At 37.3% G+C, this 22,077-nt stretch overlaps 4 protein-coding genes across 4 annotated transcripts in view; 2 read left to right on the top strand and 2 right to left on the bottom strand.

Moving 5' to 3' along the window:
* The window catches only part of LOC149734623 (7SK snRNA methylphosphate capping enzyme-like), a 113,952-nt gene that overhangs the window by 34,025 nt on the left and 57,850 nt on the right, over positions 1–22,077 (bottom strand). The gene's annotated exons all lie outside the window — the stretch shown is intronic.
* LOC149734633 (uncharacterized) lies at positions 5,261–8,957 on the top strand. Its single transcript, XM_089879867.1, has 8 exons — positions 5,261–5,382; positions 5,440–5,478; positions 5,564–5,692; positions 6,113–6,199; positions 6,310–6,658; positions 6,728–6,926; positions 7,038–7,179; positions 7,515–8,957. The coding sequence occupies exons 1-8, from the start codon at positions 5,310–5,312 to the stop codon at positions 8,870–8,872; spliced, it is 2,376 nt and encodes a 791-aa protein (XP_089735993.1). The 5' UTR covers positions 5,261–5,309; the 3' UTR covers positions 8,873–8,957.
* On the top strand, positions 10,291–16,165 carry LOC149734632 (uncharacterized). The gene is made up of 9 exons (XM_089879869.1): positions 10,291–10,480; positions 10,605–10,652; positions 10,772–10,900; positions 11,462–11,587; positions 11,911–12,247; positions 13,366–13,567; positions 13,908–14,049; positions 14,394–14,479; positions 14,662–16,165. The coding sequence occupies exons 1-9, from the start codon at positions 10,423–10,425 to the stop codon at positions 15,877–15,879; spliced, it is 2,346 nt and encodes a 781-aa protein (XP_089735995.1). The 5' UTR covers positions 10,291–10,422; the 3' UTR covers positions 15,880–16,165.
* Positions 15,652–20,629, bottom strand: LOC149734631 (uncharacterized). Its single transcript, XM_089879875.1, has 3 exons — positions 19,448–20,629; positions 18,117–18,189; positions 15,652–17,432 (listed from the first exon to the last, which is right to left on the bottom strand). Exons 1-3 carry the CDS (start codon positions 19,604–19,606, stop codon positions 16,657–16,659), a joined length of 1,008 nt encoding a protein of 335 aa, XP_089736001.1. The 5' UTR covers positions 19,607–20,629; the 3' UTR covers positions 15,652–16,656.

Below are 22,077 nucleotides of genomic sequence, written 5' to 3'. Positions count from 1 at the left end.
TGAAAACAAGTACAAAAAGCTGCCTCTTCGTCGAGTGGATCCAAATACAGCAATTCCTTCACGTGTAAAAACTACAATCGTCCAAGCTAATTTAAGGCGAGTAATTTATTTAAAGAAATTTTATTTGTTTTATATCGAGATAAATAATTACAGAATTGAGAACCTACAATGTAAAGTAAGGGACATGTTAACCAGAACAGAACAGTTAGTCACTTTGACAGAAGAGGAAGGTGAAGATTTAAAAAGCTGTATGGCTGCAGGTTAACTTATAATTGAGGTTTTAAACTATATCGGTTAAACTTACTGTTTCGTTGTCTCACAGTTCGAAAATCCGGCAAGTTAGACACTTTTGGTAAAATCTTTTGGGATGAACAGCAAGTCCTTAACTCTGTAGAAAAAAAGAAAAACCGTTATCACAGTGAGCTTATCAGGTATTAGAGCAAACATTCTTTTGGGCATGCATTAGTCATTACCTTAACACACTTAAACCAACAGATTTTGTTTGCTTTTGTATGCAAAAGGACCACAAGCTTACAGAATGTTACAGGATACAAGTTTGCTTATTTTGCCATCTCTGAGAACTTTGCGTCGTTACAGGTTCAATTGGACTTCCATTTTTGACAGTTAATAAACTCCTACTTTCTTCGCAGAAATGCACAAAAGCTAGAAGTTGGATTTGACTTAAACTACATTAAAAAAATGTACCAACCTGGAAAAATAACTGATCACCGAAATCAGGTTGTGATCATCATTGATGAAATGAAAATCAAAGGTAGGTTAGGATTATACAACAACAGTAAATTTGATTGTAAAAGTCAAAATTTTAGAGGAACTAGTTTTCCAATCTAGCACAAACAAATTTCTTGGGTTTGTTGATCTGGGTGATCTATCAGCACCAAAAAGAAATGTTGCAACAAATGCGTTGGGCTTTTACGTTAAAGGTATAAAATGTCATTACATTATTCAAAGTATGCAGCTTTTATAAAGTAACAAAGACAGAAAAAAATATTTATCCAGGAATAACCAATTGCAACATATCAGCACTCATTGGCCATTTTGCAACAACCAACATCCAGGGATACCAGTTGGTTGCATTGTGCACCAAATTAATGAGTGCTCTTTATAATATTGGGAACTTATGGACACTTGCCATTATAGGTAAAAACCACAGTAAATGTACACAATTTTTAACTACCTTTAACTGTACATTTGTCCCATATTCTTGTTTAGGGGATGGATGTAATGCAAATAGAAGCATGTTCAGATTGCTGTCGGGAATCCCGTCAAATGCGGCACTTCAGCATGCTGCTCCACACCCTTTGGATTCTACAAAGTAAATATATATGATTTTTTTCAAAATCTCAAATAGTTAGCACTCAAGCCACTAGTTACTAATCTCAGTAAAAATAATATATATAAGCATTCCTATAATAATTGCAGAAAACTGTACTTCATAAGTGATCCAAGTCATCTTATAAAAACAGCCAGGAATAACCTATTAAGCAGTCGAGCTAGTTCCCTGAGCAGCAAATATTTATGGAATACAGAGGACATGGTTTGGTCAGACATCGAACAAATATATGAGGAAGAGTGCAGCACGGGGGCAGAATCACTGGTAGAATTACCAAAACTAACAATTCGACACATATATCCAAATTCATACGATAAAATGAAAGTAAATTTAGCTGCACAGGTACTATCAAATTCTGTTAGTGCAGCACTGAGGAAAAGAGGGAAAAGTGTAAGCGCTCAATATTGTAGTTTGTGGAACAAGTTTTTTGATATTGCCAATTCAAACCTACATCAAACAAACCCACTCAAAGCACCCTTCACACAAATCAACGACGAAAGGCTTAAATGGTTGGAGCAAGACTTTAATTCTTATTTTAAAGACTGGCAGTACAAGGTTTCTTTGCGCAAGAAGCAAAATGGTGAAACATTTAGCCTGCAAGAACAAAAAAAGATGCTAATTTCCACCACTACCCTTGAAGGGCTTTATATAACCAGCAGGTCACTAGTTGACATTAGCAGATTGTTACTAAAAAATGGAGCTGAATTTGTAATATTAAAACGTCTGTCCCAAGATGTATTGGAAGCCTATTTCGGACAAATTCGCGAACAAGGGGGAGGGTGCAGAAATCCCAATATGCAGCAGTTTGCCCAAAGGTCGAATGCTGTGAAGACAGCAAGAGGCATTAAACGGACATTTGCAGGAAACATTACCTGTCCGCTTTAAACTGTTCAGCAGCAGTTATACCTTTCTTTTGTTAAGTTAAAGCACGTGTAAGGTTTATGTATATATATATATAATTTTGATTAATCTGTTATTGTTTTTTTGTTATTACACAAAACTTTTGAAACTTGTTCACTTGGTGCCAATTATATAATAACAACACAGACCTAAGCTATCGATCACCTGTATCTGCTGGGGCACAGAAATTCATCTTTTATTCATGCATCCTCGCAAACACCACGACGCGGATAACAAGCTGAGAGGTCCTTCGCACACACGCGACAGTAGCAGAAAGAGGATTTAAAGCGGTTCATTCTACCAACCACGTGCAAATGTTCATAGAAATGTGTAGCGGTTGATTGTGCTCTAGCACAGATTTAATGATATAATGATAGCTAAATTTAACACTAATGCATAAAGATTGAATATAAAGCAACGTTGTATAGCGAAAACAAAAGCATGACAGGAATGGAATGCAGTTTCGCTGCTTTCGTAACATCTACTTTCCCGTCATTCTAATCGTGATAATAAAACAATTACCCAGTTGTGTGTATGCCAAGCGAGGCAATTGCCACATGCCAATGACGCGTTTTATTGTTTTGCTACACGTGTTTTTCGTTATATAAACCTTTCACTTTCCTGTACTGAGAGGCAGTACGGGGCTTGCAATACCCTGCTGTTCTCACTTTGTCTCTAAGCTCGATGGCGCACTTTCACCGTACAATAAACTGAGATGTGCCGTACAAGTGTCATACATCGGTGTGCAATGCGTTGCGGAGTCGGATAGCGTGTGCGTCGGGGCAGGATGGAACAGCGTCGTCGCGAGGCTTCGGAGCGCGAACCCACAACTTCAACTTTAGCCGCCCCCCACAAATGTTTTATAACTTGATTACTAGTTACTTCATAGAAAGCTTATTACTTTTTTATAAATGTTTTATTAATGTTTTATTTACCAAAATATACTAAAATATATGGACAAATTGTAATGGTTAAATTGCCCCTTTTGTAACTGCAACGAAGCGTGACGCGGCAGACTCTCCTGATTGTTTACTCCTCTTCAGGAGAAAGAAAGAAACAAAGACGAAGAAAAGAGTGTCCAAGCGTGTATATATATAAGCGTTGATGGCACTACAAGAAGAAGTAGGAACACAATTTCCGCTAGGAGGCGATGACAAATTCGTTTCTCTATTTTGTGGGAGCAGTTATTTTTACGGTTTATAAACATAAGATTTAAACTACTAACCCCCAATCCCTAACTCATGCTAATCACACAAAAAATAACTTAAAAAAAGTATTCCAAAATGTGCGGGACTCGAACCCGCTTACGTTATGGATCTAAGGCTATGACAAGATAACCAAAAATACTTCGAAATTATAACATTACATTACAGGTAGTTGTTACAAGACGGTGTACTGCAGACCACATATGTCTAATAACTAGCCCAAATTTAAGGTACAATACACTAAACTACAGCTATATATTAAATACTAATACGAACAACCGCAAGTAACTCGGTTACTATATAATAGATTACTAGAATGCTTACAATTTAACTTGTTACGTCATAATCGATAGGCAATTTGTTTCTTTAATCAGCTGAAGAAAAACATGAGATTAAGTTTAAACGAAATATTAAACATATTGGTTGAAACAGTTTTGTAACCACAATATTAATACGGTCCAGGCAACGTTTATCACATTTTACTATAACGCTTTAAAATTAAATAAATGTTATACATAGGAAACTTCAAAACATAAATGAATCTCAACCTAGAGTCAACAGCACTTTCTAGAATTTTCGAATAAAAGGAAGTACAGTTTAAAGTTTCTTGTTTGGTTTAAGTCTTAGCACGTTTTTAAAACAACAATTTTTGGGAAAAAATAATTAAAAATTGCCACCAGGAAACCCGAAATTTTATTGCCTTTTTTAAATGGCATTCGTTTAGAGTAAACTTTAGCCTTGTTTACGGCAAGTTTATATATAATACATTACAGTTAGTTATTGCAAAATGTAACTGTAAATATTTCCCGCAAGCAGGACCTATTTCAAGCAGAAATATGCCCCAAGGTTGGAAATTTCATGGAGTGCAAACTCGTACCAACATCGTAGGTACAAGCACCTACGCGATCTGCCACGCTTGTACTGACGCAACCAAATTTTGTTTTTCTTGCCCAAATATAGTTTATTTTGCCACGGATGACTAATAGGATGCGGCATTGAATATGACATGTATATTGCTAGTACCTGCCCAGTGTTGCACAGATTAAATTTGGTGGCATAAGTAATACGGGTATTCCCTTCACAAGTCTAACATCAAATAGTCATCTGCCAACTAAAAATTGAGAATTTTAAACTTAAATTTCACAAATAAAATCCACATTAATCCTCAAACACGCATGCAGCAACTCAGAGATGTTTATATATGTAGGGTGGGGGAAGATGGGACACCTTTAACACATACTATCCTGATCGTGTTTTAAACAACTAACACAACTTTTGATGGATGTCGTAAGGATGCGGTTTCACAATTCTTTGAATATGTTTTGTTTACTACGAAATCGGACGAGAAAAGTGAATGAAAAGGTGTCCCATCTCCCCCCATCCTACTATATCAAGTATATTCTACAACGAAACTGCAGAGTACAATATACAGACAGAGTCATTGGTAATGATTCGGCAATCCAGGTAATTATTCGCTTTGTTTTTCTGTTTTAATTGCCTACGGCGGGAAAAACTAGAATTGTTAAAATAAGCAATTTTGGTAAAACCTGTGGTATTGAGTGTCTGGTACTGTAGCCCAAATTTGTGTATATAAGGGAACCATCCGCCACGTTTGCTGCAGAGAGATATTTGCCAGCGACGGGTTTGCTATATCAGTTGGACGAAGGCGGGCACTGTGTACATTGTACACCTATATTATGCAAACCTAAAGACTATCTGCTAATAAAGAAATGCTAATTTTTGTCGAATCTGTTGCAGTTTTGTGCATATATGCATAAACGCTAGCACGGCTGGATGTATGTCTTTTTATTTTGCACATTGGTGCTAAATACAAAAATGATCAATTTTGTTCTATGTTTACAGTGTTTAAAATGGTTAATGTTCTAGTTTTGTGTGTTGTTCTTGGTGCCTTTGTGACGTTTTCAGGTATAACTTGTATGAGGAGCTTTCGATACAGATTGTAATATTCTTTATATATTTTAGATTCTTGTAACGTCAATGATTTCAATCAATTCAATCAATGTAAGTTAGAATCTGTTTATGTCAAAGTTATTCCTGTTTTCGAAGGTCCAAAAATGTGAGCAATTTTTTTTTTTTATTTCTACAGCAAATCCTGGCCCTTTCGTGGCCTGTTTAAAGGACCCGTGTGCTGCCGACAGTGAAGATGTGGCTTTGGTCAATTGCACCCTATACGCTCATTGCATCTTGCATGAAAATCAATGCTACGCAAAGTACAGTAAGTTGAATCTTTCATTAATAATATTCTAATGTGAAACAAGCACATTGCGTATACAAACGGCAAACGTAGCCCGAAGCAGCTTATCTACGTGTTTTCTTGTATAGTCGGGTGGAAAAGATTGGAAGCATTTTCATTTTACATACTCGTCCAATTTGGCAGTGAAAAATACTATTTAAACAAATATAAACCATAACCTCACGACTCCGATACACCGTTTTTAATTGTTAAAAACACGATCACGATATTTGGAAAATTATTTGCTGTAGGTGTCCCGTCTTCCTCAACCCTACTCTATATATTATTCTATAATCTTTAAAAAATGCGTTTTTGGGGGGGCAAAAGAGGTATTTTATACACACACACACACACACACATATATATTCTGATCTATCTTACAATGTCGTATTTATTTTATAGGAACGGAAGCGGAATATTCTCCCCTGACGGGAATACTTGAATTAGTACCCAATAACGGATCGGTCGATGAAAGGTTTTATCAACTAGGTCGGCATTTGGAATTAGTATCTTTTCTTCTATATATAGGCTTATAAAAAATTATATAAACAGACACTAATACAATATACGAAAAACATAAACTAACATAATATTTGCAGGGGGATTAGGAGGAGGTTTCACAGGCACTGGCTGTTTACCGGCTGGATTACCCGGTGGATTATCAAACCTGCCAAGATGTCCTGTACCGTGTACTGGCTTACCAACAACTCACCCTGGACTCGGAGGACTCGGGGGACTCGGGGGACTCGGGGGACTCGGGGGACTCGGGGGACTCGGGGGACTCGGAGGGGACGGAGGACACGGCGGACACGGCGGACCCATTGGCGGATTGCCTTTTCCACCACGATGTCCATCAACTTTCCCTGCCACATGTAACATTAATGCATACCAGCCCAATTTGCTTTTACCATTGCTGAACCCACTAGTAAACGTCCCTTATTGCTTGAGGTAAGATTTATATGATGTTTAATGATAGTGATTCAGTCATTTGGTTTACTATTTATTTACATTCGATAGAATACCGTGTTCTTCAAGCAATCCATGCCTTGAAAGAAATAGAAACGCTTGCATCAATGTCCCTGGGTGTTATTTCGATATGGGTTTGGCCAATCTGCGACAACGTTATGGCAATCACATTATGCCCGGTGTGCCAGTATGCCATCTTGCAATCAGAAACAGAAAGTTTCACCAATTGGTTAGCAGCTACCTTCAAACGGTAAGTAAAAAAGGTTCGACACAAGGTATTATATTAGTTGGTAGAAATAGCAGAAGACCTGTCATTTCTCCAAGTAATTTGCATTCTGTTTAATAGTTCTGTTACTTGCAGAGTGGGCGACCATGGAATGGAATTTACACTAAATGTTTCATAAACGAAAACCGAAACCACATTTATGCTCCATCTCCAGGCTGCTATCAAATCCACGTGCTTAAATATATTGGCGTTCAACCTACACTTGCTGGATGGCCAGGTAGTTTAAACTATTATGAAGCTTTCAAACCAAACTTATGAACCTACCTTTACCTAACGATTGTAAATATTTAAATAACGATCACAAAGGTGTCAATTTTCCGGTTACATTTTAAGAACAGTGTATTCTATTATACCTGGGTGAGGTTCTGCAGACTGGCTCGTCATGGGACCTGGCTAAGCCATGGGGTTGGAGCCAGAATTGGTCCAATAACTTAATCAAAAGAATATATACTGGTTTATAACTTTAGTCGCTGTTATACAGTTGTTCATCTTAAAACACCTACGAGCCGAACCACAATATCTTATTATTTGACGTTTGTAACATTATACTAGGTATCACAAACAATGAATGCTACCTGATCGACGGGTGTCCAATAGATGGAGTGTGTTATCGACCCGGGCAGCTCACTAGAGTCCAAGTGAGATCTGGAGAAGACACAGCTCGGCATAATGTCCAAACTGGGCACAACTACTTCGGTCAACCTAGGTGTCTTAACTACAATCCAACAACACCACAAGAATACTTGGACGGTTATCATCAATGCAGACAAGCTGGTTGTGTGGTTGACCCATCAATCACTCCAAATGTACTCAAACAAAAACTTTATCAGTTTGCTTTAACTTTACCTGTTCTCCAACAAATACCTTTCTGGCGTGGTGTGTTAAGCGGCCAAATAAGAGCTGACAACTACAGACAGCATACGAGACAAAATGCTTGTCCAAACATTGTGCAACCGACAATCATTGCACCATATTCGCTTAACCTACAGGGAAGAAATTATATCCCCTTGCCTAACCCCTCGGTCTCACCCCTGAACACACAGCTACCCTTCAGTGTGGGTAATCCTATCAACTTGCATAATCTGTTAAACCCAGGAATTATACGGCCACAGTGTCCTTACCAAAGTTTTCAGAACTTGTTAACAGGAAGCACTGCCGGATGCTGTCAGAGAAACCTTTGCTACACCCCCAGGTCAAGCATCTTAAGGTCGGCTTCAGGAGTTGCCGCTTATCAGGCTGAGTGGGGAGAATACAGCGCGTGTACTGTCAGTTGTGGTGGTGGGACACGGAAGAGAAGCAGACCATGTGTGACCTACAGACACAACGACACATGCGTACAAGGATTGGCTGAAGAAACTCACCGATGCAATGTAGGTGCTTGTCCTCAGTTTGGAAACTGGGGAGGATTTGGTAGTTGCTCTGTTACTTGTGGAGGTGGAACACAAACCAGAACCCGACCTTGCTTACCTGAAGGTAGCACCTGTTCAGATGACGCTCAAGGTGGAGCTTCTCAATCACGACCTTGCAACCAAATTGCATGCCCAACTTATTCTGCTTGGAGTCAGTGGGGAGATTGCAATGTTCAATGCGGCGTTGGGGAGAAAACACGGACACGAACATGTACATCACCACCTGGAGCCGCTCCCTGCAACTCAGCGCTTCTGATTTCAACAGAATCGTGTGCAACAAGTTGTGGGACGTGTCAACGAACGGAAGGCGCATGTCAACCATATAACAAATGCTACAAGGAAATCACAACACGATGCGTACCAGATGCCCAAGGAGGAGCTTACTGTCCTAACTGTCCTAACCATACCGTTAAAGTACGATGTGTCCCAACCATTGGTTGGAATGATTACTGCAGGCATTGCCATAATGCCTTAGTTCAGTGTCTTCCTTTAAGCCCATGAACAACGCAAGCATTTATCACCTGAATAGTTTATTGTTTCAATGAACTTTTGACCTGTTTAATTCAAATAAACGCATTTTAAACTATGTAAATTGTAGTTGTTTTACTTAGGCAGCAACAACGGCCACAATATGAAAATGAAAATACGAGGTTATTTGAATTGTTCAAGACGGTACTATAAATATGCTTTTCAGACACATTTCCCATAATCGATTTTCAAAAGGCATATTAAAGCACAAATATCCAATCTATGAACATATAGTAGGGTGGGGGAGACGGGACACCTTTAGCACAAAACATTTAAATATCCAGATCGTGTTTTAAACAGTTAGCAACGGTCTATAGGAGTCGTGAAAATATGGTTATATAATTCTTTGAATGTTCTTCGTTTAATACCAAATAGAACGACAAAATAGAATAAAAAGTATTCCATGTTCCACTCTATCACTAGAGTGGGGAAAAATGGGACACTTTTCATTCTATTTTCTCTGATAGAAAGTTTATGGTGGTGCCCATCTGAACGTTAATTTTTGTTAAGAGTCGGGGTCTGACCCATCCCGACAGTAACAGCTTTGTGACAAGACATTAACTTTCGGCGGTTAGGACGACGTCCCATCGTATTACGAAAAGCACCAGGCTACAAAAAAACGTGAGGACAGCAAGAGCTCCTACTGTCCCCCACCAACACTAAAAATATTTATTTTATAGCATAAAGCACATGTGCGAAAGCGAGAACTTGATTACAATAAAAATTGGCGTCAGTTCGCCAAACGGACGTTTGGGTAAACTATAAATATCAATAAATCTGTGCTTAAAACATAGTCAAACGCTATCCTAACTTTTGTAACTATTTCCGTTGATTCAGTTTACTGCAAAAACACATATATACCAAATTAATTTTAATTGGACAACATAAGTGTCTATTACAACCGCAAAAAATCGTCTAAGTGCTTTCGAAGTAGGAATTTTTAGTAATTACAGCAAGCAAAGTGTTTCCAGGTTTAGGAATTTTTTCACCTGGAGGTTAAAAACTTTTTGCGGTTTGTAAAATCTTAACAAACACTCTTACAAAAGCATCAAAATAGGCACGCATAACTGCGAGATTATAAAATTACGCTGTTTTTTTAATATTTCAGCCAAAATCTATGCAGGAAAACGAATAGTTATGTTTATTGTATCAGTTTCTGTGAGGTAAGGAATTTTGCTGACGAAAATATTAAGTTATTTATGTCACAATTCTGATTCCTACATGACTCGCTCAATGACGTGCGATCGGTACCAGCGTACGCAAAGGGTCGTTTCGCCTAACACCTCGGTCGCAATATTAGCGCATATACACCTGAGGGCATGAAAACCAGTACCTCGCACTTTCATTTTGGGTATAAATAGATAACTTTCTCACAAGGCTAAATTTAAGCTAAACGGGTTATAACGTTTGCAATCTATAAATTTGTGTGCAAAATCCCGAGACAAGCAGTTTCAGCTATTTATGAGAATTTGGTTCAGTGCTTCATGTTTATTTGAGAATTACTTCATATTATTTGCTCTAGCATGAATAAGGCAAGCTTTGCAACGTTGTTGCTTTTTGTCATCGTTTTAAATATCAAAGGTATGTAGGCTAATCAATAATATCTAAAAATAATACTTTTTCTCTATATCATAATGTTAGCCATTCAACCACTTTTCCAGAGTAGTGAGAATTCAAAACAATTAATAAATTATGATTTTTGCAGATACAAACGGACAATGCAGTCTATCGGAATTCGTCGTGTTCGATCCAGGTAATTTTTTTTCGAAACAGAAAACATTTTTTTGCTACAGTAGCAAGCTACCTAATTAATGTTTTCTGACTTCGTACCGCTTTAAAATTTCCTAAATACTTGAAACGTTTGTTTTGCAGAAAGCCCTGGTCCGTACATTTCATGTTTGAACGACCCATGCAATGAAATAAGCGCAGAAGTTTCGGTCGGTGAATGCGCGACAAAATCTCACTGTATTGTTCACGACAATAAGTGCTATGCGAAAAAACGTAAGTCAACGATCAAATACGCATATTCACATATATTTGGGTTCTAAACTCAAGTAAAATACATAGCGCCAGATTACTGTTCAAGTTTAGTACCATTTTTTTATTTTAATTGCAAATGCCGTAGAGCAGCTATTGCCGGAGCTGTAACACTATATTTACATGTACAGTTGAGTGGGGTAAGATTGGACATGTTTTTTATTGTCTTTTTCTCGACCCATTTGGTAGTAACCAAACAATACTTACAGAATGATACAACCATAACTATACGGGACCCTTATTAATTGTTTAAAACATGATCAGAAAATATGGAATTTAGAAGCCAACGTTATCTTACACTAATGCATAGCAAAAGGAATAATAAAACAAAAAGGTAAACCAAACAAAAATTAGTGGACCCGTGTTATAACGAGTGTTGTTTTCCGGCGACGTGAGGGTAAAGCAACTCATTCATTCATTCATTCATTCATTTATTCATTTCTTCATTCATTTATTTATTTTTTTATTCATTCATTTATTCATTCATTCATTCATTCATTCATATATATATTGTGTTTACTGCAGGAGTTGTACAAGTAGTTGGAGACAACTTTGGATTATCTGAAGTCCTTCAAAGTATAAACTCAACAAACTCAACCGCACCAACAACAGCAATACCAGATAATACAGACGAAAGGCTTTTTCCACTTGGTAAGTTTATTGTGTTTGTCAATTTGAACAACCTAATAATTGATGTTTGGTTTAATTGAAAAACGATTGAATGCAACCTATTTTTCTCATGCCGCGGGACAACGAAAGTCATTATACCACGGGTGTTCTGTTTCATAGGCCCCGCATACGAGTTTAGACGTTTATTTCTGGAGGTTTTCATTTATTCAGTGTTTAGCTAACGTTATAAATAGTGCAACAAATTTTTCAAAACATAATACTTATTGGTGCCACGCTTGAATATGATCTTCCTTATCGTTTTCAAAGAAATAAATAACAACTAATAATTTGTTATGCTCAATCAGGTGGTTTAGGTTCGTTACCCGGCCAAGGGGGAACCGGTTTAACCGGCTTACCCAGCTTAAACAATTTGCCAGGCGGCCTTGGAAGTGGTTTGCCCGGAGGTTTACCTGGAGGTCTTCCAGGTGGTTTACCTGGCGGTCTTGGAGGCGGCTTGACTGGTGGATTGCCTGGTCTTGGTGGCGGTCTACCTGGAGTGCCAGGTGTCGGTTTGCCTGCTGTTATACCAGGTTTACCAACTCTATGTCAATCGTCGTTCCCAGCCACATGTGGAATAAACGCACAGTCTCCTAATTTAGTTCAACTAATGGAGTCCCCTGTCAATATCCCCTACTGCTTAAGGTAAAGGCTAATATTGGTTCTTATAGTAAAGTGGGGTAGGTAGGAAACGTTAGCACCTAAAACTTATTTCACTGAGTTTTTAACAATTAACAGCGCTCTTTTATGGACGACCGGCAACGGTTATGTTATTCTGTAATTGTTATTTTGTTTACTATACCAAACAACACGGGCGTTGAAAAATTTTAATAATGTTACGTGTAATAACGGTGGTTTGGTCCGGGGCGCTGCTGCTTTAACGGCCAATCGCGGGATTGACTGCTGTAGTCTGCTGGAAACTGCACTGAATACGACTTAACTATAAAAACATGTAATTTAATAAAAACTGAATAAAAACGAATGATGTAAAAATATACACTAAACTGTTACACAACACCTTTTGTACCACGTAAACCAGATGCAAATGTCACTTAACGATTCAATACTATCACTTTTTACAACAGATCGCTCACAACAATATAACGTTTTCCAACAAAACAATAAAACAACCTTTCGTCAACTTGGTATAACGAGAACTGCCCGATCAACTCTAATCTAGAAATAGGAAAAGCGCGCAAAGCGCGACACGTGACAAGCTGCAATTAGACTAACGGCAATAACGGCAACCAATGAACACGCAGTAACGTTAAAACAAGTGCGGGAAACCAGTCGTGCATGAATAACAGTGATAAGAAAAGCACTACTAGGTCAAATAGTGATAAGAAAAACACAAAAGGACACAAATAGTGCAAAGAAACACATTCAAAACTGAACTAACATACAATGCAAATATTACCTAAACCCACGACATTACAATAACACGACTCAAATATGTGGGAAATTATGTTCTGAAGGTATTTCATCTTTCCGCCCAAACTACTATACACCACATACAGTAGGGTGGTAGAGGATGGGACACCTTTTCATTTCGTTTTCTCGTCCCATTTAGAAGTAAACAAAAAAAAATAAAAGAAATATAAAACCATATCCTCACAACTCACATGGGGCGTTTTTAATTGTTTAAAACACGATTAAGGATATTTGGATATTACGTGTTAAAGGTGTTCCATCTTTCCCACCCTATATAATAACTCATACTTACTTGGAACATTTAGGATCTAAATTGTTCAAATTACCTTTAGAATACCTTGTTCTACGAGCAACCCAAGTTTAGAAAGCAACAGATTTTCTTGCACCAGCGTCCCTGGGTGCTATTTTGACTTAGGTCTTTACAATCTAAGACGACAGTACGGCCCCCATCGTATTATGCCTGGTGTACCAGTCTGTCATCTTGCAATTAGGAACAAAAAGTTCCAACTGCTGGCAAATAACTACGTACAAACCGTAAGTATTTGAAACAAATTTTAGTCTTATAAATTTTTACTTGTATAGTTATGTGGGGTAAGATGAGTTACTGTTAGCACACAAATCCTCTAACTTTCGGATCGTGTTATAAACAAAATAGCGATCTTTTAGAGTCGTGGGGATATGGTGATAAATTTTTGTAATTTTTTTTGTTTGTTTCTAAATGGAGGGTATAATAGAGAATGAAAATCAATCTTATGCCACCCTACTATATGACTAAAATCATGTAAAATGCCTAATATAGTGAATATGCTATTAACTATAGCGTAAGTAACATCCTTATACAACCTATTATAATTAAACTTCTCTTTCTTCCTAGAGCCGTAAACCATGGATAGGTGTATACACCCAATGCTTTATCAACGAAAATAGAAATGAGATATATTCTCTGGCTTCAGGCTGTTATCAAATCACGCTGATGAAATACACGGGATTGACTCCAAGAATTGCTGGCTGGGAAGGTAAATAATTGTTTTACATTTCCCATTCTTTCATAACATGAACAAAACGTTTTTTTTTATATTACAAGATATTCTAAAAGTGTTGCTTCTCGGATGGTTCTAAAGTTTTATTTTGTGTTTTGTTTTACCTTATCTGAGCCATTCTGTAGCATGAAATGCAATAGTTCATTTTTGTTTATAAAAATCTCACAAATGTGTATATGAGATATCTATAATATTAAACATTTTAGACGTTGAATTATATAATAACAGTTTAAAGCGTTTGTGTTTTCTTTAAAGAATTCGGTTTTCAAACAGATCTTCATACGATATATTATGTTTCTCATTGTTAATGATTATTTTAGGTATTACATCTGGAGAATGTTATTTGATTGGTGGCTGTCCCATGGAAGGGGGGTGTTTTCAAGCTGCACAATTACACAGTGCCCAAGTAAGTTGTATGGCATTGGGTTACAGTACTGCGAGCGTTCACTTATAGCCAGATAACAGATATGACAACCATATTATATGATTACTGAAGTTGTATCTAATCCTACAACGCTGACTAAATGGACTTCATTTATAGTAGAATATGTATATAGTAGCTAAAATTATTGAATTACAATTACGCAGGTTCGTGCCGCAGAAGACACATCCCGTCAAAATGCTCTGACTGCATACAACTATTTCGGCCAGCCGAAGTGCCTTAACTACAATCCAACAACACCGCAAGAATACTTGGACGGTTATCATCAATGTAGACAAGCTGGTTGTGTGGTTGACCCATCAATTACTACGAATGTACTTAAGCAACAGCTTTATCAGATTGCATTAACTTTACCTACTCACCAACAAATACCTTTCTGGCGTGGTGTGTTAAGTGGCCAAATAAGAGCTGACAACTACAAGCAGCATATAGGACCAAGCGCTTGTTCGAACTTAGTCAATCCAGTTGTAAATGTACCAACACCAATTGCACCTTTTTCTTTGGAAATGAGAACCAATCTGGGTTTACCTCTTGGCGGTCTCTTACCTGTCACGACACCACAATGTCCCTTCCAGAGTTATCAAGGTCTTTTAACTGGAAGTATCACCGGTTGCTGCCAGCACAACAAATGCTATATCCCAAGAACGGCCATTTTAAGATCGGCTTCAGGTGTTGCAGCATACCGTACTGAGTGGGGAGAATTCTCAGCTTGTACTGTCAGCTGTGGTGGCGGGACACGAAAAAGGAGCAGACCATGTGTGAAATTCAATCAAAATGACACTTGCGATTATCAAGCTGAAGAAGCCCACAGATGCAATGTAGATGCTTGTCCTCAGTTTGGAAACTGGGGAGGGTATGGTAGTTGCTCTGTTACTTGTGGAGGTGGAACACAAACCAGAACCCGACCTTGCTTACCTGAAGGTAGCACCTGTCAAGATGACGCTCAGGGTGGAGTTTCTCAATCACGACCTTGCAACCAAATGCCATGCCCGGTATATTCTGAATGGGGTAGTTTTGGAGACTGCAGTGCTCATTGCGGAATTGGACAGAAAAATCGAACAAGAACATGCTCTGTCCTGCCAGGAGGCACAGCATGCCCAGTAAATTCCATAATAGACATACAGCCATGTGAAGTGTTTTGCGGAACTTGCGAAGACTCGCTTGGTTCTTGTCAGTCATTTCCCAGTTGCTACCAGACCCGGTCAAAAGTTTGTCAACCAGACGAACATGGCGGAGCTCATTGCAGCGATTGTGATGGAAGACAAACATACCAGCGTTGCAGTTCATCAAATAACGACTTATGTGTGTATTGTACGAGCGTGTTTGCATTCTTGTACCAGTGCTCTCCCTTGCCACCGCAGTAGTGTATTGGAATAGTATAGTAGGATGGGGGAAGACGGGACATCTTCGGCGCATAATATCCGAATATTCAGATCGTGTTTTAAACAATTAACAACGGTCTATGGGAGTCTTGAGCGTAAAGTTTTATAATTCTCTGAAAGTTCCTTGTTTACTACCACATTGGACGAGAAAGTAGAGTTAAAATGTGTCCCAACTTCCCCCACCCTATTATATGTATAAATGTAAACTTATTGCCCACGACTAGTACGTTGTTATTTATTTATGTATAATACAATGACCAAAAACAAAGTCTTTGTGTAGCAGGTTAGGATAAGACGAGTCATGTTTTACTTTTTTCTCGTCACATTTGACGGTAAACGAAGAATATTTACAGAACTATATATTATGATTGAGAAATGTTTAGGAAATAACGGTTTCCATCTTACCCCACAGTAATTCAGGAATTTAAACATTATTAATACATTATACATATAGCAAATATACAGTGATAATACAGAAAACTGGTGTGTAACATTGAACACGAATGAATGAATATTGCTGTTGTTAAACACCTTACATATAAGCAGTATGAGCACCATGAGGTAAGATGGGACATGCTTTAACTCTCTTTTTTTGTTCTGTTCCGCAGTAAACAAAGAATATTTACAGAAATAAATAACCGTAGCCCCGCGACTTTATAAGAGCGTTGTGAATTGTTAAAAACCGAACCATAAAATATGGGTTTTAGATGTTTGATGGTGTCCCATCTTACCCCACAGTACTACATGTAGGGTCGATTTTTACTTCTTTGTAGCAGCTTTTTCCTGAAGTTCAAAACTGTCCGTACTTGTTGGAATATAGGGAGGGTGCGTTTTTCGTGTCAAATTATTCCGGTTTTGGATTTGCGCCGGTGCGCGTGCGTGTTGCGGTCTATTTCTGGGGTAAGAGTGTCTCATTGAACCTGGTTGCCAGCCGTCTGTTGGTTTCGCTGTCTGCTCCGTCATTTGCAGGTTTCTAACACTTAGAATAGTCGACGAAAGTTGGGGCTTCTCCAGCGACGGTGTTGGGGGTGTGGGGGCTAAAAACCGTGGCGTTGCAGTTGCTTCATTTGTTTGGGAAACTGACTTTCGCTGTTTCATATTACACGAAGAACTCGCTCGATTTGGAAAGTTATTTGAGCGATCAAGTTTAGGAGCACAGGGCTGTAAAGTTGTATTACTTTGCTGTAACAGCATTGGATTAGGTATTTGAGCATTCGGGGCGGGCGGTACCTTTAAACCGCTTAATTTGTCCACGCCTATCATACACGTTGAAACTGACTTTCGTTTATCGGAAAATTTATTCGACTCAGTTAATGCAATTTCCCCTAAGCTTCGATCCTCGCTTGTCGGGACACCTAATTTATTCGGTGACGTCACAGATTTGACGTACTGATGACGTATAGGGGGCAGTCGTCTCCCAGTCGAAGCTGGCCTCCCTGCTGGGGGTATTTCTATTAAGCTCCTTTCAGGAAAACCAGGTGTTCTTGATCGAACCCGTTTATCACAAGCTGTTTTCTTCAAGGATGTGCTATCGTCTGTGACACATATACCCAAATATACTTTGTGGAAGCATGTTAAATATCATTTAGACTGCTAACGAGAATGATTGCAAAACTGTAATACAGTAGGTTGGGTAAGAAGCTCCAATAATCATTCTGTTTTCTTGCCCCATTTTAAATAAACGATCTCACACTTTACGTGTATTTTTAAATGGATAGAATTTGCGTAAAACTAAATAAAAAAAAGTTGTGTGGTTTTTGCTGTTTTGATAGTTCTATTAATTTAAAAAAAGAAAATTACATTTAATAAAGAGAAGAATCGATTAAACCTGTTTGAAATCATAAATATAGTAGGGTGGGGTAAGATGGGACACATTTTTCATCTCTTTTTGTGTCCCATTTGGTAGTAAAACAAAAATAACGACATAGTTATTTAACCGTACCCCAGCGACTGTAAAAGAGCGTTGTTAATTATTTATTTAAATTACAGTCCGGAAGTTTGGAATTTAGTTGCTAACGGTATATCCTATATCTTACCCCAAAGTACTATATTATGATTTCGGAACTTTTATAGTGTGGTAGGGTAAGATGGGACACCTTTTTAAAGAAACATAAAGCTATCATATACCGTTGTTAGTTGTTTAAAACACAGTAGATTTTTCAGATATTATGTGCTAAAGCTGTCCCGTCTTCCCCCACCCTACTGTATATAAATTTTACCTGTTAAGTGAAGATCTAGGCTTGGAATGCCATCTGATCTCTCGTGTGTCGTAGATTTGATTCGAGAAGCCATCTGGATATTATTTAAAATACTTAATAAAACTGAAGTACTGCCATAGGATCTGAATTAACCCAAACTCTAGTATTTGCCCTTGGTTTTTCAAGTAGGGTTGTTTTGAGTAGGCCAGAGTCGGTTTAAACTGAATTTCAATTATACATGAGTGCTTTTGTGACGTCAAAGGCACTGCGGGTCTAGCCTGTATCTATTTCTAAAATTGGCTTTTTAATTATTTATGGTTGGGGTAGCGGTAACATCGGGCTAACTGTACAAAATACAGCGTAAACATCGCCCGTCGACGTGACTATACCTGCTAATTTAGAAAAATAGTTACCAAGCATGTTTCTATATTTGAAACTTGAACAATGCGTTCAAATACAAAGAAAAGTATCTATTTTTAACATTAAACTGACAACTGACCATACTTGCAATGTATTTAGAACTACTTTTTACTTTAGATTAAATGATGAAATGTCTAAACTCACAATTGCTATAGCAATATGATAAAATAGGGTGGGGTAAGATAGGACATGTTTTCATTCATGTTTTTCATTCTATTTGGTCGTAAAAACAAAATATTTTCCAATTTTCGTAGCTGTAGCCTCGTCACGACTTAAAAAGACCGTACGAAAAGAAAATAAGGAATATAGCTTCCAACGATATCCTATCTTACCCCACAGTACTATATTTAAGAAACAAAAGGTATAATATTTAATAATGTTTTTCTTAAATGGACAATTTCGATTGACAAATAATCAAAGAGTTGTTCAATTCACTCGTTAGGCAGGATTATACATCTTTATCGTTAGGCACTATCGAACGTTATTGATTATTGTCATAAATGTATTGTAACTTCCATTTCAGATTGCTAAAACTTTCAATTTAGATTGATTATACTATGTGTATAAAGACTACAAATGGGTTATTTTGGCCCATATAGTTTAATAGAGTGGGGGAAGATAGGACAGCTTTAGCACATATTATCAAAATATCCCTATAACGGTCCAGCATGGAAATCATGAGGGTATGGTTTTATAATTCCTTGAATGTTCTTTGTTTACTACCAAATGGGACGAGACAATGGAATTTAAAAATGTCCTGTCTTTCCCACCCTACTATAAACACAAAGCCAATGTATTTCCTACAAGCCATACACATATGTTTGTCAGGTTATCAATAATTTAGTTTTATAACCTTGCTATTACAAAAAAATACATTTTTCTACCAAAAGTTAAAAGCCTATGCTAGAATTTTGGTTTAGGCAGCAACTTACATTTCGATTTTTTTCAATTGATAAATTCGTCAGATCGCATGTCATAATTTCTTTTGCACGACTTTTTAAATTAGAGTTGTCCTGCTTAGCGCAAATACCTCGGTCCAACTTATTGCTTCTGTTAAGAAGTCTCTCACGATGGACTTCAACACTAGTCATATTTTGTAACCGGTATTTTATTGATGGTCAGCAAGTTATTATACTAGTACTTCTTACGACTTCTGAATTTTGATTTTCGACTTTTGTTTAGTATTTTAAAATATATAGTATGGTGGGGAAAGATGGGACACCTTTTTGTTTTATTTTGTTGTCCCATTTAGTATTAAGAAAGAACATTTAAAGTATTATAAAACTGTATCCTCACGACTCCCATAGACCGTTGTTAATTGTTTAAAACACGATCAGAATATGATGTACTGAAGGTGTATAGCATCTTCCCCCACTACTATATATGACAAAGCTACAAACGAAAGTTAGGATTTTAAATTTATAAAATATTCTTGTTTTTAAACACTCTTTTGCAAACACCTATATGTGTTAATTTATCTGCCCAATATTATGTATTTTACGAACACTATAATAAACAAATGCCTGATACTGTTCAATATAAACAGCTCGTTAGTCTGCTAGGTGAAGCGGTCTCGCTTATTTTCTTTCAATTAAATGTAAATATGTTTTTAACTGTAAACGTGTTTTAACAACTGTTGTTTTGTCGCTTTTACCTTTCTTTTGGTTTAAAATATTTCTAAATCTTTGCTGCCATAAATAACAAATAAAGATATTAATATTATAAATATCCATCCATGGATATAATTAATACAGTGCATTTACTGAAGCACTGTTACTCTACAGATCTAACTCGTCCAATTGGACGTCTGCACAGTATATGTCAATCTAAAGAGTGCTGTCGTCCAGCGAAAACGGTATCGGTGGTTTTCCGTCACTTCAGCTAAACGCGAATCCTTTTTTTATCGCCAACAAGAGCTCTTGAACAAGTGTTACTTAATATGACGTACAGCTAACGATTGGTGAAGCAGAAAAATATTTACCCGGCTTTGTCTTTAATATTCATCGCTAAGTAATAGCTTATGCATCAATTTATTGATTTCGCAGACATCTGTTTTGTTCGTGTAAAATTTTAAGTAAAGTTGATTGAAAAACAGTTTGTATGTGTTATAGTAGCATGGGGTAAAATGGGACACGCGTTGAATCTCTTGGAAGAATATTTATTAAAAATGTAGATACGGAACACTAAAATTGCCTTGCTAATAGTTCAAAAAATGATCGGGAAATATGGAATATGTGTGGTAAGATTATCCCGTCTTACCCAACACCCCACCACTGAACAAAAATGTCAAACCAAAGCTTTCCTAATATTGGCAAAAGTATTTTTACCGGTCACAAACTAATGCTCTTTATACTTTTATAACAAATTAGTTTTGGAAGCACGGAATACGTTAATCAACAAACGTGTATGTCCTTATATTAGTCAGAATCTGTTTCAGCACATTCATCATTTTATAATATAGAAGAGTGGGGGGAGATGGGACACCTTTAGCACATGATATCCAAATATCCTGATCGTGTTTAAAACAATTAACAAAGGTCTTTCAGAGTCATGAGCATACGGTTTTATAATTCTTTAAATGTTCTTTGTTTACTACCAAATGTGACGAGAAAATAGAATGAAAAGGTGTCCCATCTGCCCTCACCCTACTATACATACTAATCAATCACAGTTAAGCTTCATATTTCTATGGCTCTGGCGCCGCCGCCTGACTGGTCAATATATTGCCTTTCTCCCGTCTTTGTCTAATATATGCGCCGTTTTTTTTCAGCCATCGTTCTCAGTAGGGTCTTGCCCAACGTGGTCTTTCCCAAAGGTCTTGCCTAGTTCTGTTCGCACCGCGTTATTAGTGTAATTGTAAAATTTAGTTATTATATGTTTAGCTATTAACATTTTAGTTAACTACTATAATATCCTATGTTTATGTTGTTTTCGTTTCCCGCCAGTGTATTGTGACGTAATTTTGGTGTTTGTGATGGGGCCTTGACGTACTAATCACAGTGCATACTGGCTGCCTTGTTTTTCCATAGCATTTCAACCATTTTAGTCTTGCACGGCGCGTCGATTAATTATTAATTATCATTTTGCTGTCCCGCTGTCAGCTCAGTAACCAGTTCGATTTAGCAGGTACTGCACTGGTTACTGTGGTATATCCTTTACTTTCGTTTTTGAGATACTGGTTATTGAGTATTTTATGTTTTATTGTTTATTTCGGTACACCCTTTTAAAATATTAGTAGATTAGTTTAGTTTATTTGATATGATTTAATGATTTCAGATAGGCAGTCAGTTTATTTAAATCTTAGTGATTAATTTAGAATCAATAGAATAGAACGAAGCAAATTGTCAAACGTATGTAAATCCACCGATGTCATTAGACTATATACGTAAGCAGATTCTAATTATTGCAAAGGCACTTATGCCAAGTCCCTTCCTTTGGTAATCCTTTAGCTGGTGGCCACCTGAAATTTTGGTTTCAAAATGTTCTATAGGCCTCACTGATACCTGCTGTTTAATTTTTTTTTCAAAAAAGTCGGGCGTTCGTGTCGAAAATTAACTTTAAA

Source organism: Ciona robusta, chromosome 6, assembly GCF_009617815.1.
Source record: "Ciona robusta chromosome 6, ASM961781v2".
NCBI classification, from domain to species: Eukaryota; Metazoa; Chordata; class Ascidiacea; order Phlebobranchia; family Cionidae; genus Ciona; species Ciona robusta.
Note: the sequence above shows the minus strand (reverse complement) of the source record. Positions and strands in the feature narration are given on the sequence as shown.

Bases quoted from the DNA above. Each gene is read 5' to 3' on its own strand.
- LOC149734633 (XM_089879867.1), top strand. From the start codon at position 5,310: ATGTTTACAGTGTTTAAAATGGTTAATGTTCTAGTTTTGTGTGTTGTT. The intron at 5,383-5,439 runs GTATAACTTGTA...TATATATTTTAG, and splicing joins TGCCTTTGTGACGTTTTCAG to ATTCTTGTAACGTCAATGAT. The intron at 6,927-7,037 runs GTAAGTAAAAAA...TGTTACTTGCAG, and splicing joins TTAGCAGCTACCTTCAAACG to AGTGGGCGACCATGGAATGG.
- LOC149734632 (XM_089879869.1), top strand. From the start codon at position 10,423: ATGAATAAGGCAAGCTTTGCAACGTTGTTGCTTTTTGTCATCGTTTTA. The intron at 10,653-10,771 runs GTAATTTTTTTT...TTTGTTTTGCAG, and splicing joins ATTCGTCGTGTTCGATCCAG to AAAGCCCTGGTCCGTACATT. The intron at 12,248-13,365 runs GTAAAGGCTAAT...AATTACCTTTAG, and splicing joins AATATCCCCTACTGCTTAAG to AATACCTTGTTCTACGAGCA.
- LOC149734631 (XM_089879875.1), bottom strand. From the start codon at position 19,606: ATGACTAGTGTTGAAGTCCATCGTGAGAGACTTCTTAACAGAAGCAAT. The intron at 18,190-19,447 runs GTAAGTTGCTGC...AATAATATCCAG, and splicing joins CAATTGAAAAAAATCGAAAT to ATGGCTTCTCGAATCAAATC. The intron at 17,433-18,116 runs GTAAAATTTATA...TATGTGTCACAG, and splicing joins CCTAGATCTTCACTTAACAG to ACGATAGCACATCCTTGAAG.